Source organism: Juglans microcarpa x Juglans regia, chromosome 2D, assembly GCF_004785595.1.
Source record: "Juglans microcarpa x Juglans regia isolate MS1-56 chromosome 2D, Jm3101_v1.0, whole genome shotgun sequence".
Classification (NCBI taxonomy): Eukaryota; Viridiplantae; Streptophyta; class Magnoliopsida; order Fagales; family Juglandaceae; genus Juglans; species Juglans microcarpa x Juglans regia.
Genome location: NC_054596.1, coordinates 30,264,788 through 30,284,205, shown reverse-complemented (window position 1 = coordinate 30,284,205; position 19,418 = coordinate 30,264,788). Strand labels below are relative to the sequence as shown.

Below are 19,418 nucleotides of genomic sequence, written 5' to 3'. Positions count from 1 at the left end.
TGCGTATTAACTTGAATTGTAATAAAATGTCACGTTTTGTTAATTAGCATTTCAGTTGTATAAAAGACTGACAATTGGAAACTTCTATGTTATTCAGACTTGTTAAGAAATGAAGTGAATTGGAGGTTGGAGATTCCTCGAAAATCTCTTCCAAGAATAAAGACTTTAATTCCTTGTTTCTTCTTCCTTCTTGCATTCTATTTTCCATTTGTTCTTGCTTGTGTGGGTGAAGGGAGTCCGTGACATATCCTTGCCATAAACACACAACCATAATTCCAGTGCCCACCGACTCTCAAAATAAGGTCATTTCATTCCTTCAAATGTCTAAAATCTAGTACCTAGAAGCATATAACATGTGATGTGTTTTAAGCTAAATTACACAAATTTTCCTACAATACTTTTTGGAAAATCAAGAGAAAATAGAGGTTTGGATTTGGAAATAATTTTAGGATTTAATTGTATAATTATTTGGGGTTAATGATATTTTACTATTGTAATGATTTTAGGCTTAAGGAAAATAGGTTATTTAAGCATTTTGGGCTTTAAATAGAAAGTGCATGTTTATTACTAAATTAGGTGACAATACGTTAATTGTATAGGTAATCAGTGTGCCCCTAACTTGATCATATATTTACATGTATGAAATAGGTTATTTAAGCATTTTGGGCTTTAAATAGAAAGTGCATGTTTATTACTAAATTAGGTGACAATACATTAATTGTATAGGTAATTAGTGTGCCCCTAACATAATCATACATTTACATGTACGGACGGTAAACAACATGTTTATCATAAAAGTATTATGATGTATGCTCTTCATTAGAAGCCCTTTTTACATACCCAAGTCATGAAAGAAATAATTTTTTACTGCCATAGTAGATTTATAAATGTCATAATCTTTTATGCATACGTTCGTGTTAGTTGCATGACACATTCATTAAAATATTTTATGAAAAGTCATGATTTTATGTGAGGAATTATGCACAAAATTATTTATGAAAAACCATGATTTTATGTGAGGTATTATACATCAAGATATTTATGAAAATTTATGATTTTGTATATCAAAATATTTTATGAAATGTCATGATTTTATATGAAGAAACACGTATCACAATATTTTATGAAAAGTTACGATTTTATTTTATATCTATGATATGATAAGGCAAGTTATGAGAAGAAAGTATATATGCATGATTATGATGAGGTATGACTGTTAAGATACGTAATGGTTTATGTTATGATAGTGAAGATAGTACCATGAGGTTAAAAGGCATATTGCATTGCAAGGATGTACACGCTGATAGTGCATCCAGTGTTGTCTTCCTTATGTATAACTTCCCAACCCATGGCCACAGACAAAATCAAAATCTTCAATATTCACGAACACTAACTCACAAGGTCAACAGTGGGTATCGGCCAATGAGGACAAATGAAAGATAAGTTAAGGCATTTCATGTACAATTTAGGTTCATGTTATTTACATATATAACTTTGAGTATGCATGTTTTTCAAGAAATCCTATGTTTTATAATATGTTTACTATATGAGATGTTACTTATCGAGTATTCGACTCGTTTTTCTATATTTTATATTTTAACCATCCTTGGTGAGGATCTTTAAGAGGATGGAGCTGTAGGATGAGACTTGTGTTGTAAAATGATGGCATAAAGTAAAATAGAACAGAACAAGAAATCAATCACATGACACAAAGATTTACGTAGTTCGGCAACATGCCTACGTCCACGGAACTGCAGAGAATTTTATTCTCTTTAGGAATATCAAAGTACACTGTGGGGAGAAATTACAATTCTCAAAACTAGCCATACTGTTCATAATAAACATATATAGGGTTGTAATTCGGAAACCCTAGTTTTATAATTACTGGGTTATTCGCTTGAGTAAGCTGTCGAGCGAGTCTCGAGCAAATTCTTTGTCCAATGTTCGTCCAAGTGACATATCGAGCGAGTGTTGAGTAAACTCTCTGCCTAAACTTCACTCAAGCGAACTTCCTATTTGGCATTTCTCGAGTCACAAACCATGTAAAAAATGTTTGGCATTTTGCTTTGGCTTGGGTCGAGAATTTTACAAAAAAAATAGTGACAAATCCTTGTCAAGCCAGATCATCAAGTCGGGCCGTCACAAGAATGAACCAGTCTCCACAAACCAAACAAGTTGGCTTAGGGAGGCGAGACAGAGGTCAAGGTGAGTCTATCCTCCAGGTGAGTCTATCCTCCACCTCTCACCTCGACTCTCTCCCCCTCTCTCTCTCGAACAAGATTTAAAATTTACTATTACGTTCTCCCCCTCCCCCATATCATTTCTCAATCATCTACACCTACCACCACTGCTCAACAACATCGTCTCATGTGCGTTTCTCTCCTCCGCCTCTCACCTCAACTCTCTCCCTCTCTGTCTCTATCTCTCTCTCTCTCACTCTATATATATCTCTCTGTGAAATTAAGATTTATTGTTATAGTTGCCATTATCGTGGTCTAATGCTATCACATACAACCAACTAACTGCCTGAGACACCCCTCAAGGTAAACATCACATTTGTGTCTTTCTTTCCCTCATACTCTTGATGTGCCCTAACTAGAGAGAGAGAGAGAGAGAGAATCAGGGTGAGACGTAAATGATAGATGGAAGAAGAGAGACTCACTTGAGATATCGTTGAACAGTGGTGGTGGACAGAGATGATAAAGAGACGACATGGGGGAGGGGAGAAGGCGAGAGTAAGAGAAAATAAATGATTTTGAATTCTAAAGCCTATTCAGTGCTTTTGTTTTAAAAAAAATCATGTGAGAGTCCAAGAGGCTATAAAACAGTAGGTGCAATATGGTTATCCATAAAAGAAAGAGAAAACAAAAAACAGAAGAGAAAGCGTGTTACAGATGTCCACCTTTTTTTTTTGAACAAAATATTCAATTTGACAACAATATCCGAACTTATTAAAAAATCGAAGAAACTTTTTAAAAACACCAAGAAGAAGCAAAATTATTTTATTTAAATAAATCACTGAAATGCAATGTATTTTGAGTTCTAACATAAGGGTATAAAAAAATCCAGAAAACTAGTTGAACCGATGGGTTTGGTCTAGTTCACAACCAGTCTCATACCAATTCTTTAAATATCCAAATTGGTTTTCATATTTTGAAAATCAATTTGAACTAGACCGGACCAATATATATATATATATATATATATTATTTTTTATATTATATTATATATATTACATATAAATTACTAATTAATATAACATAAAATTTTAATCATATTATTCAAGTATATTAATCTTATAACATTTGATATAAGTTAACACTACTTACACTATACTAGATAATTAGATACTAATGAATTAGTAATTATTAATAATTTTTTTTTTAAATCGGTTTGAACCGAACCAGACAAGTATATATATGTATATATATTTTATAATATATAATTTTTTTTACATTATATATAAGTTTTTATATTATATTATACATCTTATATAGGAAATTGTTAATGAATATAACATAAAATTTTAATCATATTATTCAAGCCTATTAATCTTATAACATAAAATTAATATAACGTTTGATATAAATTAGATCCTACGTAGGCCTCGTTTGTTTTCACAACTCTTCTCAATTCATTTTATCACATCTAATCATTACAATTTTTCAAATTTTTATATAAAATAAAATAAACAATTCAAGTTTTTCAAATCTTAAAACAAAAATAATATTAAAAAATATATTCTAAGAATATTTTATTCAACTTTTAACTTTAATCTCAACTTATTTCATCTAGAAAAATAAACGAATATATTATACTAGTTAATTAGACACTAATGAATTATTAATTGTTAATAATAAATACTAAACTCTAACAATTAAGTATAATATTAAAAAGTTATAGTACAAAACTTATTTAGTGCTACGTGTAAACGATAGATTGAAAAAACTAAAAATCTCGATTTCAGTGATAAATCAATGATAAACCATAAGAACCAGTATAGTTCAAAATGTATCAAAACAAGACCCGTGATATCCCTATTCTAACATTCAATGGCTCGTGTCAAACTTAATGAGTTTGGTTCCGTAATAGATAAAAGGCCCAGAAATGTACATGGCAAGACTTACAAAATTAATGGGCTCCCTCCAGACGATGGTTCTAAAAATTATTATAAGTTGTCTGATAATAATAGCCTTTTACAATTATAGGCCGTGGACCCAAAATAAAACGAGTCCTTTCAAGATTAAAACCTAAAATTTTAAAAACCTCTCATTTCATCATTATAATTTTTTTAAATTTTCACACAAAATAAAATAAATAATTCAATTTTTTCAAATCTTAAAATAAAAATAATATTAAAAAATATATTCTAATAATATTTTATTCAACTTTTTAACTTTAATTTCAACTTATCTCATCTAATCTCTGAAAACAAACGAGACTTAAACCGATCCTAATGAATTTTAGGATTCGGTGTTACACCCCTCCCATCCATCAAGCCAAAGCAAGAGAGAAAAATGTGTCCATCCAAGTAGATAGGTAACCTACAGCTGACAATGACCAATCAGTCAAGTGAATTAGATGGAATGAAACGAAGTTTTGGAAGGTTCAGTAAGATCAACCTGTACATTCTACGCCCACCATGCTTTGTCTGGAGTTTTAACACAGCACCAATGTAACTCCCTAAAAGAAGAATTTCGGTTAAAAACATGCACCATGAAGTTCCATCATAATACACAATTGCGCGAGACCATAAAGTCGTAAAAATGAGCATCATAAGGAAATTTTGTCCCAAGTAAGGTAAATAACACATATTACACAAGCCTTGAAGTGCACCTGCAACAATCGCACATGCCTTGCATACACTTCCCATGCAGCCAAATTTCACTCCAAAGCAGATTCGCTTCGTGCAAACATTCAAGAGAGATCTCCACTTCACATTTACTACATCAAAGCATACTAAAGGAGATCCGTACTTTCACGAAAGCATCCAAAGAAGATGTGCAGAGAAAAATCAACCAAGGCATAGATTCTTCCAAAACCTTTGAAATTTATCTGTTGGTATCCTCAGTCAACCCTTCACTGATTCTGAGTTTATCCGGCCACTACTCTCCCCACTGGAATTGAACCCAGCAATGGGCATGGAACGGTTACCAAAATCTAATAGAAGTTTCCGTTGGTGCTCATCAGTGTGAGGAAGACTGGCGCGTAGAAGCTCAACAGGCATTTCCCTACTAATAGCTTGGGCCGCCTCAGATCCAATGACGTCTGTACTTGGCTGGATCTGTGAACATACGGATTGCACTATAGTTTCATATTTACTCAGGCAATACTTGGTAAGAAGTGTGAAAAATTCATCAAATGAAGCTTGCCACAGTGCAAGATTAGGAATGCTGCAGTTGCCAGCAGCATGAGGATCAGTTAAGAGCTCAGTAGCCCTTTCAAGGACAGATTTCAAAATAATAGAGGCCCCATCACCAGCAGGGCTTCCAACAGGGCGCAGTGGTGGCTGCTCTGAAGAACAAACAACTGCAACAAGACAAGCACTTAGCGACCGTAAATCCATGCCCTTGACACATAAGGAAACTGTCTTCGCAAGATGAGTGGTTGTCTCAGCTGCTCCGGGATCAGATTGAAGGCCGCCGAACAAAAACCTTAAATGACGAAAAATAGCCATACAAACAATTCGGGCAAGCTCACTACCAGAGAAGAGAAGCTGAAGGAACCTAGATAAGAGTTTACGACCCTTGGGAAGAGAGACCAATCGTAAGAACACAAGGTCATCCTTGGAAGTCAGCCCAACAGTGTGGCTGGTTTTGCCAAGTGGGTCTACAAGTTGAAGTGATGTTGCCAGACCTTCTAGAAGGATCTGTCGCCTTCGCCTGAGCTGAGCCCCACCATCCTGGGATGCACTAGATTGTAGAAACCGATCAATATCATCGACATCAAGAAGAAGACAAATTCCATCTTCAATGGTGATTCTAGCAGCAAGCATTGGTTCCTGTTCCAGAGGCTTCTCAGAGACTTTCTGGTCAGAGTTATCACCAGAAGCAGATGGAGGAGGGTCGACTTCAAGGAGGGGCGAGGTCTGCGTATCGAAGAGAGAGGTATCCTACCAATAGCATCAATGGAGAGATGAGGATGTTGTTCTGTACTATTACGGCCTCGAGAAGGGTGCTCCCTCAAGTGAGATGGGCAGAAAGGCTGTTTCAGCCTCGATCCAGTAGCTCTTTTGGCAAGACTTGCTTGGTGGTAATAGTCATCAATGTATGGGTCATTGCTATGTGTAGCAGCATGCTGCATTTTAAGTATATTCTCTATTTCTTCAGATGTCATATACTTGGATCTAATTTGGACCCACCCAGTCTCACTTTTATGGCTACCAGTATCAGATCCTTGCGGAGAAAAACGCATATTATGTTTGCTCCTTTGTGATGACTTTGGTCTTTGGTCTCTCATATCAGTCAATCCAAACTTTGATTTATGTGAGGACGATGGATGGACATTATACTGTTGGGACTGTAGTGCCGCAAAATGGGCCAAAGAGGGTAATTGATGGTGCAGTCTCTGCTGTTGCAGCATCTGCTGTGGTGCCATTATTTGTGGGGACCTGAGTACATTTTGATGAGGTAACTGTTGTTGCACAATAGTGTTTAAAAGGCCTGCGTGATCCCCATGCAGTATACCAGCATGGTTGGGCCAGTGATTTTGTGGCCTGCTATTAAAAGAAAGGCCACCACTGGTGAACTGAAGCATATTTCCACCATAATTCAAACCATGAGATAAACCAGCCAAGTGATGAGTAGAGTTAGAACAAGGAGAGAGGTTTGGTATAGAGAAGGGTATCTGTGGACCACCACCAAGAAAAGACATATTAGGGTGGTGTGGTGAACCATGTTCGGATCTGCTTCCAGGTGGAGGGAAAGACGTGAATGTTGATTTAGGTACTAGAATTGGTTCACTAGAGTAGCGATGCAGCACTGGTTGCTGCTCGGGGTATGAGGATGTTCTGTACAAAGGTTTATATTCCGCAACACGAGCAGAGGGTTGAGGTTGTGATGACCACCTCTTCTCTTCTTCAACACTATCAGTGCGAAACATATGCTGATCTAACCAGTTGCCAAAGTCTCCATCTTGTGTCCACTCAGCAGCAGATGAACCTGCACAGAACTTGCCATTAGCGAGAGGGGAGTTCAGAAGGGAAAACAAGGGTGGAGGGGGCAACAAGAAGCAGTCTTTTGCAATTAACAAACAAATGACGAAAAAGAATGAGGTAAACAAACAAATGAGCACCAGACTTGATTCTTAACTCTAAGCTCCATGAATAGCTACAGCTAAATCAGTTTTCCTTCCACTATATCAAATATTATTCATAATGGCTGAGAATATGTGCGCGCGTGCGCGCTTCACACTGAATTTCTACAATGACAAAAAGTGAAATTAAAAGGACTATTTGATACATTTTCAGCCAATCATCGAGCTTTCTGATGCCTTCACACAAGCTTCATATTTTAGTATGCTAATATAGAAAATCAACTACGTCACAAGCCTCAAACAAATTTTAACTATGCAATTTGTGTCAGCAAATTACACCGACTGAATTTTGACATTTTCATGCTCATTAAATAACAGCTTTCCAGAAGCATTCCCGCTAGGCTGTATATGGTTCCTTATTTTCACCATTTTAAGCCAACTAATATTTTGACAGAACACCATTATCCTCATATTTTATATATTCTTTCCACAAAGCTACAAAAGTGTGTTTTTGTACTTTAAGCTCACTTCTAAAATATCACAGAATATCAAATCACTCCGATACTCTTGACCTCTTATGAATATTTCCTTTGACTCTTACTTAATAAAAAATAAAAAAAGGAATATTTCCTTTGGCTAGTTTTGTTTTCTTTGGGAACGCTAGGATTGGCAAAATCAAGCACCCAATGAAGAAGTTTTTCTCTGTTTCCTTACTTTGGGTCTATATGTCAAAAATCAGTCAGAAGCAACTTTAAGATCCCAAATATCATTTTGGATAGGTATCAAACTCACTTCTGCAGAAAGTGGTTTTTGTCATTGAAATGAATCCCAAAATCACTTTATAGAACGAGTCATCAAACGATCACTTTGTGCATGACTGAGTAGGCCCCCGCCATTCCAAGATTCACATTTTGGAGTAGAAACAAAAGCCTACTTAAAACTTCTTCTTTTTTGTAAGTAAGAAAGAACTTTATTCATCGAATGAAATAGGCGAAGCCGATGTATACAGGAAGTATACAAAAGAAAACACCTAATTACATTCTATAAAGAAGATAATGAAAACAAAAAATCATGAGCTGAAGCTCCATTAAGCACTATAGCAGAAAAACATTGAAATAAAGAGAACACAGAATTTCCAAATTTCCTCCATAGCGTGTTCCTTATTATTAAAGCATCGCTCATTCCTTTCCCACCAAATACACCACATAAGACACAAAGGAACCATCTTCCACACAGCAGCCACTTGAGGAGAACGTTGAAGCCCAATCCTACACGCAAGTAGATCCACTACTTTCATAGGCATCACCCAAGCCAGCCCAACTCTACTAAAAATATCATCCCGCAATGCCTTTGCCACCTCGCAGTGCAAAAGTAAATGAATGATCCACAGATTCCCCATGTTTCTTACACATGAAACACCACTCCATAACAACAAAGCCACACTTTCTCAAGTTATCAATCATCAGAATGTCCCCGAGTGATGCTGTCCGTATGAAAAAAGTGACTTTGGAAGGCACATGAGACCTCCAAATACGCTTCCAAGGAAAAGGAGAAAAATACTGAATAGTCAATGCCTTATAGTAAGACCATACCGAAAACTTTTTACTACCCGTATTCCATACATTCTATCCCTCTATTACCCCCAATCCCCAGGGAGCATAAGAAGCTGAAAAAATCAGATACCTCATCAAGTTCCCAGTCCTGTACAGCTCTAGTAAAACAAACATCCCACTACAAGGTTCCATTAGAACAGACTAACAAATCAGAAACAGTAGTGTTCCAATGGGCTGCCACACTAAAAATAACCGGAAACTCACTAAAAAGAGCCTGATCACCACACTAAACATCAAACCAAAAATGGATCCTTGAACCCTCACCAACAGCAAAGTTAATGTTTAGCAAAATTCTCCCATCCTTTTCTAATAAATTTCCAAAAACTTACACCATAAGCCCCCCTAGCCTCCTTAGAAACCCCCCCCAATCACTCCCATATTTCCGATCTATAACCTCCCTCCACAACGACTCCTCTTCCAATTGATACCTCCATAACCATTTCCCCAACAAAGCCTTGTTGAAACTACTCAAATTACGAACCCCCAAACCTCCATTTGAAATAGGAGAACAAACTCTATTCCAACTAACAAGGTGAAATTTAGTCTCCTCTCCCATTCCACCCCAGAGAAAAGTACAAAATAATTTTTCAATCTGGTTTGCCACCCCTGCAGGCAATGGAAATAAAGATAGGTAATAAATTAGGAGATTGGAAAGAGTACTTTTAATAAGAGTAATTCTAGTATTCTACCCCCTTTTGATAAGTATAATCGCTTCCAACCCACCAGCCTTTTATCAATCTTCTCAACTATCCCATCCCAAATAGACTTAGCCTTGAAAGACGCCCAACGGAAGGCCAAGATATTTCATAGGTAAGGAAGCAACTTTACAACCCAAAAGAGCAGCCAAACAGTTAATATTTCGCACCTCTCCCATCGGAACGATCTCCAACTTACCCAAATTCACCTTAAGGCCTGATACAGCTTCAAAACATAATAATACAGCCCTTAAGGCTTGAAATGCCCACGATTAACATCACAAAAGATAAGAGTATCATCTGCAAAAAGAAGATGAAAAAGTGTGATAAAACCATAATTAGCATTTCCCACCAAAAACCAGAAAGAACCCCCCCAGTCCTTGATGTGCCTTCGTTGGGAATCACACCATCACCCTTGAGAATATGAACAGACTTCTGCATCAATAGCCCTCCCGAATGCAAGATCTTCCCACCAGACACCCCACGAACCTCCCTACTGCCCTCCATACTCGGCGGTGACTTCTTCAAAACCTCCACGAAGCTCCCCTTCCATCCCTCGGCAACGTGAGAAAATGATACAACCTTCTCAGGTACTCTGTATTTCACGCCCGAAACAGAGGAAGAAGAAACATCCACTCTCAACGATTCTTCAAACCTCCTCTACCCCTCGCCCTTTGACCCTTCTGGAACAACAATGAAGCCACACCTTCTTTCTTGTCCAAACTCTGACAAAGACAAAAACTGAACGAAACTATTGATTCCCCCAACGTAGATGCCAACCACTCCATAGCAGCATTAATGGAAATGAACTTAGTGACCCTATGATTGCTCTCTGTAATCCTTCACTACTAAGCATTTTCTCGTTTAAACTCAAATAGCTTCTGATCAATACGTAGCTTCCGACACGAACCCATCGAACAACTAGTATCAAGAACAACCCAGAAAACCAAAGAGAAAAGGAAGAGAACAAATGAAGATTGAAATGAAAATAAAACAAACAATCTAGTAGAGATCAATGGATTATTTCTGGCGAGAAGCGCCGGAAATAAGAGAAAAGTTCAGGCATATATATATATATAGAGAGAGAGAGAGAGAGAGAGAGAAGGGAAAACTACCCACAAAATTTGCTCAACAGCTGTGTGATCCCTTTGCTCATCAAACTGCATGTGTAATACATCACATTTTCTTCAACATCTAAATAATTTGGTGATCAAAGGGGGAAAAAATGAAGCATTGCTGCATAGTGGTCTCGATTTCTAATAAGGAAAAAAAGAACACAGATGTTGTTCTAACTATGCATTTCAGAATGAACAGGCAAGTCCAGTTTACAAAAGAATCCATTCAACATAAAAGTTTACTTCTACTACTTTCAATTAGATTGTAGCATGTCTTGATCCAACTTACACCCAATTGCATCACCAATAATCTAAAGACTACCAAAAGGCAGAAAATATTCACAATAAGGTTACTCACTTTCTCTTGAAAAAGATCCAGATCCTCTATCACCAATAACTCCTGGGTGTCTTGGTCCTGTTACAGCTCTGTTCAACTGTGTAACATAACATCGTCAACTACTAAATTGGGGTAAAGATTAAAAATTATATGGGCACTGCGATTAAGGGCAATATAATATCAATAGAAAAACTACAACCACCACGATGGCAATGATGATCAAGCAACCTTCACTCAAATGAAGCTAAAATGAAGCTTCTAGTAAATAGCATTCAATTTTCAATGTTTTTAGTCACAAAAATATATGCCACCAAGAAGCAACCAGCATAACCATAACAATTAAAAGGTTGACTAAACAGTACCTCCATTCACGCAACCATAAACGCAAAGTAAATATGAAGGAGGGGGAGCCATGAGTTGAATAGCCACTATTGCATATCTAACAATTCTCCATGCTAAATAGCTGGTTATAATGTTTGAATGACGAATCAAATGAACTCAGCATACATTACAGAAGTTAGAATCATATAGCTAGGGATAGATCGAGATGATAGACAGCATCTAGTTCCTGGATCTTGAAGGAAATAAAATTACAAGTATAAGAAACTAAAGACCTACTTCTATACCGACAAGGAATAAAGTCTAAAGCAGTCACCTGTGAACTGTCATTAAATGCATATTTTGCGCTCTAAACACCAGCATTGGGAGAACTTTTGTTATAGCCAAGCCCTAGAATCTCTAGGTATGGGGTGGAATTCGAACCCTAGGCCCCCGGGCCCATGATTTCCTTCATAGTTATTTTGTGTAATATTTATTATGTTTAAAAATGGACCAGATATTCGATAGGAGATGACAGGTTGCATTAAATCAGCCAACTCTTAGGCAGAATAGGAATCTATCACAACCTGTTTATAAATTTGAAGAAGCAAGTATTAAGAACCCTACCAGCAGCTGGCACTTTAAGATAGATTAGGACGAGCTTTTAACTCTTAACGATTCGGATAGTGCCAAGAAACCATATGGAACTACTAAGATATGCAGCTGCCAAAATTCTGGAACAAAGAGGATAGTTTTTAATTGTAAAACATCTAGAAACCCCAAGAAAATGATGATCAGCCCAAGTTAAGCCCTAGAGTCGCCCCCTTATGCTCTCAGAAACCTATATATTTTTTTGAAACCCTAACCCTAGATAGCAGTTGCACAGCCTAGAAATTTCCCTAGCTGCCGACCCCTTTATACCTAGACTTCAATCCTCAATAAAGTAAAACAGTCCTTCTCATTAACCTAGCTGCCACCCTCTTCTTGTAATTGACCCTAGGGATTTCAAATTTTCATAAACAAGAATTAGCACATAATAGAAAAACATACCATATTTCTGTGTTGTGCCACCAGCCCTAAAGAAAAGAAAGCCCAAAACTTTCTTTCCTCTCCTCTAAGTCAGCCCCACTGCTAATAAACCAGAGGTACTTCTTTTGCTGTGGCCTGCCAACAACTCTTTTCCTGAAGTTTTTATTGTCAAATCATTAAAAGAAATATAGAAGGTGCTGCCACCATGGGTAAGACAACTTCAAGAAAACTATCTCTTCCTCCAATGTGTGTTGGGTACGCCCTCTAGGCCTTACTAACTGATGCAGCAGTCCTAAGTGAGCAGTTCATCGATCTATGCTCTTCCTGCTCTATAATCTAAGTTATAAATGCTGTCCCTCTCCATATATTTCTGCCCATATCTCTACAGCACTAAGAAAAATAAAAACCAAGAGGACTAATTGCTGCATAGTGTAGCCGAGCATTATGGGCAAGAGTTATTTATTTATTTATTTCATCGTTAAGTAAAGAAGATAATCAATATGACAAATAACTGTAAAATACTTGTCATAAGCCCTAAAAATTTGCTCTCTCTCCTAGACACACTGCGCATACTTGATATTAAAATCAAGAATCTTAGAGAAACTGTCCTATAAGCCTAATACACTGAAGAAATCTCCTGAACACGAGGTTATCAAGAAGAAAACCCTGCTGCCAATTTGCAGGAAAATTCCAGAAGTATACCTATGAATATCTAGTTGAGTTAGAGGCTGTGAAGATTAATTATATGACTGCTGAATAGGTTTAGGGGTTCAAAAGCTGAGAATTTATAATAAGGCACTCATAGGGAAATGTTTATGGTGGTATCACCAGGAGGGGGATGCTCTTTGGTTGATGCCAAATATGGGAGCATTTGGGGAGCGTGGTGTTCAAATAAAGTAAGAGGTGTGTATGGTGTGGGAGAGTGGAAATCTATTCGGAATGGATGGGGGGATTTTATTAGTAATTTCAGATTGGTGGTGGCAGGGTCGGGGATCCCAGATTCAATTTTGGCATGATATTTGGTGTGGGGACACTACCCTAAAGAATGCTTTCCCTTCTCTTTCTGGGACTGCATTTGATGGAGCTTCTGTAGCAAATTATATGGACAACTCCAATGACTTTTTATAGTGGAATGCGAGGTTTATTAGAGCCGTACAGGATTGGGAGGTGGGTGAGATCTCAGATTTTTTTCAGCATGTTGTATGCCTTGAATATGGAGGTCAGTGGGGAGGATAGGTTGCTTTGGATTCATCGCGGAACAAGAACTTTTTGGTCAGATCACTGAATAAGGCTATGCCATATCAATCCTACGATGATTTTCCTTGGAAATGCATTTGGAGGAGCAAAGTGCCTCTCAAGGTTGCTTTTCTTGGCCGGCTGGATTCTCATTGGAAAATTTTGCCAACTGATAATTTGAGAAAGCATGGTCTCATTATTATTGACGTGCAAAAGGAATGCAGATCACCTACTTCTATATTGTGAAGTAACAAGGGTTCTATGGGACGAGATTTTAAATAGGATTGGTCTTGCTTGGGTGATGCCTAGGAGGGTGGTGGATCTTCTGGGTTGCTAGAGAGGAATTTAGGGTAGTCGCCGAATTGCTGCAGTTTGGAAGATGGTTCATCTCTGTCTTATGTGGTGTATTTGGCTTCAGAGGAACGGTCGTTGTTTCGAAGACAGAGAATGCTCGTTGGGAGGAATTACAGATTTTATCTTCCACACGTTATTACTTTGGGCATCGACTATTGTATTGGACAGGACCTGTTTTCATGATTTTTGTTGCATTCTCTAGTTCTTAGCTTCTAATTAGGTGTTTTCTCTTGTATACTTGGGCTATGCCTAATTATGTGGTTTAATAAATTTCTTTTTAACTATAAAAAATTATTGACTACCATTAGGGATTTTTGGAAACTCCCACAGTGACTGAAAACTATAATGTGGACATTTTCTGCATTAGCTAGGACCTAGACTTTATACACAATGATGACAATCCCAATTGCATTAGCAATAGAATTACACCATTTGCACATGATGATACAAACACAGAACGCAAAGAAACACCAAACTAAAATTTCACCAAAAATGCCCTAAAAAAAGGAGAAATCAAGCTCTAGTCTAGAAAGTAAAGTTTGTATAGGTATTAACACAGAAGTTTGTATGTGTCTCTCAATATGATTTATTAGTACTGTCCTTTCCGTTCCCTAAAATTTTATTCATTACTAATATAAATACTTACAATTAAATATCAGCACATGCAGAAGCATATCTCAAATTCTCAATTGACATGAAAATTGTGAATGTAAATCAATTGAGAAATGCTTCTGCTTGTGCTGTTATGCAATTGTAATGTATATTAATGTTAGTAATGAATAAAACATAAGGGAAGGGAAAGGAAAGTACTGCATGATTGCACGTACTGTATTGTGACTAATAAATTTAGGAAAGTACTGCATGATTGCACGTACTGTATTATGACTAATAAATTTTGAGGATTAATGGTGCTAAAGGATGAGAGATGCATGGTAATGCCAAAAATGGCTCACTCGAGAGCACAAGTTCATTGAGTAATGTCCATCTCCTTTCTGGTTGGGTTCCACAAAAGACAATTGGTTGGAATCGTGATCTTAAAGATCACCGACCCTTGTACACAAGGCATAATCATGTGTAATGAGGAATTGCATGTAATGTATATGTATGATCTAGAGGTTTTGTTTCTAATGTTAAGTTTATGCATGTGTTAAAAATTGAAATCTTATATATTATAAATGTTTTTTTTTATAAGTTATATATTATAAATGTTTACTCTATTATATTTGCTAACTGAGTATTCGACTCACTGTTGTCTTTACGTTTTAAATGTCATAGATGATGAAGAATTCAATGAGAGGTCTATAGGTCAGGCTCAGCATATGGAGACCAAGACCAAGACTTGAATAATTTTATTGTTTATGAGCAAGTTTTTCTTTATAATGTCTTTCTTCATAACGTTAAGGGTTTTATGAGAACTCATAACTTTATCGTTTTGAAATAAATGCTACTGTTGGGTTTTATTGATGACGTTTCAGAATATTTTAATGGAATCTTCTTATTCTTGGCTTGTAGAATTGTTTACGTTAGTAGCATCCCTAAGCTTAGAGGAAGGGGGTGTTTTAAATTTTTTTTTTTAAGTAGAAGGGTCTCTTATAACTTAACATATAGAAAGAAGAGAAAAGATCAATACAGTTAGAATCTAATACCATCACATAAAAAAAAAAAGTGTTGAGAGACGACATTAAAATGAAAGAAATTGAGAAACTCATCAAAACTTATATATAACTCTTTCATGAGCACCAATTTCAAGGAAGCTAACCTTTGCAAAAGTAGCAGCTAGATCATCCACGTCAGGCAAAGATCCGAGACCTACAACCTGGGATGAAAAATAAGTAAATTGAAGACAACATACTAGTTTTCAGACCCAGCGAACTGAATTGTTGAGAATGCAACATAACTCCGTCACTAAACTTGCAGTTTTGAAAGATAGAGGAGAGAGTGAGTATACATTTTCTAATGATAGATTTTCTAATGAGTCCACTATCTCCTTGATGCATTATTCAGTGTTTAAAAACTTCCTTCTAAATCTAGAAACGAACCAACATCTAGAAACTGACCAATTTTGAAACAGTCAATTATTTCAACATCTAATAGACACAAAATATGATACTAAGAGAGAAGTTGGTGTTCACAGAGGTGAACAGGTCTTTTGTTTATTTAGTGGATTCATTTATACTTCCTGTGTACTGGGATACCATCTCTTCTCATCATTAATTATATTTTATCTTATTAATAAAAAAAATAAACCTGTATTACCCTAAAAAATCTGCATGTGAATAACCAAACCTTCAAAGATTCTATCAATCAAAGAAGCATGTTACCATGTTCAGATTTAGATAAAGAAGTTCAACCTCTTTCTCTAGGATACCTACACAATAGCTTTTAAAGTGAAACTAATGCTCAAGCGGATACTATTTTCCACTTCATGACTTCTTCATGATACACATGATACAATTCCTTTAGCTCAAGGTTGGGGAAGCCTCTTTACTCTCCCTCAGCTGATACAGAACCTATATCTCATCTATTGGAAGGAGCTTAGAAGCACTCTTGACACGTGAGGTATAGGAGTGAGGGAACAGATTCAGACTCCTAGGTCTCTCCCTGGAATCCTTGAAAAGCATAGCGTGGATTAACAATAAGGTAGTTACTCATGAATTAACAATAACTCAGGAAGACGAAGGTGGAAGTTTGTTGATTTTTTTTCAACTCCTCCAGTGAAAACATCAACGGAGTCTCAACTCTCAAACACTATTGCAGTTGGCCTAAATGGATGAATTGAAAGCCAAAACCAAGGAGTGCTATTGGCTGTGCAGGAAACACCCATATGATAAGACTAAGCAGAATCCAGGTAATTAGGAAGTATAGGTGATTACGATGAGTGAAGCAACAAGGGGCAAGGTGAAACGACAACGTTGATGAGGAACTGGAATGGAAGTCCCATAAGGGATTGGACGGTTTCTCAGATAAACGTTGTATGAATGTTTGAATATGTATACGGGTATAAAACCCACCCATGGGTAGCCCAAGTTGTAAGGGAGAACTTGTCTGCATGAGCCCTATGTCACAGGTTCTTGGGATCAAACTGCGATAAAGTCAGAGGCCATGGTGGTGGGTTGCTGTGCTAGTCTCATCAAGGGTTTAGGTTCCATGGGTGAGTCCTAAGGGCTCTACCGTGGGGTGGTTCCCCCGTCATTAAAAAAAAAAGTGTGTAAAGATGGGGATAATCAAAATAGGATTATATATAGTTGAGATGCTACGTTGAAAAACATAGAAAAGGAAAGTATATACCATACCTATTGACATATTTTTGACATCCCCATTGAGTGAATGAAATATGCAAGGGAGATTGTGATACCCAGATTGTGCTAAGTCCCATCTTGCATGGGAAATTTGTGAACGTATTACATAAACACTGAGTCCCATATCAGATTTTTATAGTGAAAATTTACATCGATAGTGGTAACTTCAACTGGATCTTTTGGGTGTGGCACATATGTGTTTAGCACTTTCCCTAGGTCAAGACACTAATTTGAGATACATTTGATTACAACCATAAGGAATACACGATGGAAATCATAATTGTGAGTTGTGACATGCAATGAGATAGAAATTTAAACATTTTTCAACAAAGTAAGTTTAAACCTTTTTTTTTTAATTTTTACCAATAAAAAAAAAGTTGAACATTTTTCGAAGACAACAAAAATCTTACTTCTTCTCTATCAAACAAATGATACTCATCGTCAGCAGGTCCAAATGCGGGACCATTATCTCGATTGTCTTCTAAACCCCCCAACTCCACTTCTTCCACAGCATTATGACCAAAAAAATCATATTGCGATGCATCAAAGAGTGCATTGCCTACATGAAAAACAAAACACAGTTATAAAAGAATATCAGATCAGCAATAATACTTACTTCTGCTTCAATCCATCACAAATTAGCATCCAGTTTTGGGTATCAATCTCTAACGTAGAATGTTGCATGCCAGAAAAGGAAGAAGCCAAAAAGTTACATTTTTCACACTAATTATTCTCATTCTCAATCCAATAGCAGTTTCATATATCCCAATTAGTATGCTTTTCGCAAATAATCCATTCGTCTCCCTACCGTATAGGACCAACACTTGGACAACATGGAGAGATATAACTTTATGCAACCCTAAACTAAACCAAACTTCAATCCAATAAACGTTAAAACTGATACACAGAAATTCTTTAAACCGGACTTGATTGGCGAAATAACTCATAACCTGAACTTAAACTTATATATTATTGAAGACAATAACCAAAGTCGCATATTGTAAGGATAAGATAATTTTGTTGGTAGCCAAGAGGAATAAAAAATAAAATAAAATAAAATGGGGATAAAGAATGTTTGTTAAGGCTTCATCTTCCTAGAACAAAAATGATAGAACAAAGAAGTTTTCTTTTCTTATTCTGGTATCCAAGCAAGCAATTTAGAGCCAAAAAAGCCTTAAAAATTGAATCACATAAAAGGAAAGATCATATTTAAATTTAAAAAAGAAAAAAGAAAAAAAAAGAATCTTGAAATTCGACCTGAGGAATCTTCAGCGAAGTCCTTGAAGGCTTTGCCGTCGGATCTCTCCATATTCACAGAACCAACCTCCAAAGATGCGAGCAATCGCGACGCTAAACAAAAGGGAAAATAGACTCAGTTGGGTGCATTGTAATGGAGAAGAAAAGTGGGTTCTAGGGTGTTCGTGAATTAGGCGGTGAGACGGGGCAACGGCAAGGATGTGTGCGTGTAGAATATGTCTATTTTGGGAATTGAGAGAATTTTAGGCTATGAGAACCCCTCTAAAACAGACGGGAGAGAGGGAGAGAGAGAGAGAGAGAGAGAGGTATATACTATATTCTAAGCATAATGGTTAAGTTAGGTCATTCTGCAGCCCAAGAAGGCGACGACTTTCACATCATCCTCCTACGTTTCTACGTTTCATACAGGCTTGATGCGAGAGGACGTAGAGGTTTTACCCCACGCGCGTCGGCGGTTAGGATTGTTAAAAGAAAAACGCATTACAGATCCGATCCCTAATAACCGACCCGATTTGAAACGGGCTGGAAAACGAACTTAGGGATGCTTCAAGAATGAGAGATTTGAAATATGTAAATATTAGTAAAATAATTTGTGAATAGTAATAAAATAATTTGAATTATAATATTTTATAAAATTTAAGAAATGAGAGATAAAAAATTGAATAAATATATTATAGAGTTAAAATATTATTATAATATTATTTTTGTTTTAAAATTTAAAAAAATTGAATTGTTTTTTATATTTTGTTTAGAAGTTTGAAAAAATTGTAATGATTAAATAATAATTAGATGAAAATTTTAAAAATTTAAAATTGAAAAGTATATATTTGAGTGGTGTTTGAATATTGAGATGTGATTAGATGAAATAAAATGAGATGAGATGTGATAAAATGAGATGAAAAGAAACCATC

The 19,418-nt window shown here is 36.4% G+C and overlaps 1 protein-coding gene across 1 annotated transcript; it reads right to left on the bottom strand.

Moving 5' to 3' along the window:
• Window positions 1-4,587: 4,587 nt before the first annotated feature.
• Window positions 4,588-18,957, bottom strand: LOC121250257 (protein PAT1 homolog 2-like). The gene is given in 6 exon segments (XM_041149313.1): window positions 4,588-6,081; window positions 6,084-7,160; window positions 11,036-11,111; window positions 15,711-15,767; window positions 17,661-17,809; window positions 18,508-18,957. Coding segments are annotated over 6 exon segments (2,421 nt in total). The 5' UTR covers window positions 18,560-18,957; the 3' UTR covers window positions 4,588-5,071.
• Between the last annotated feature and the right edge of the window lie 461 nt (window positions 18,958-19,418).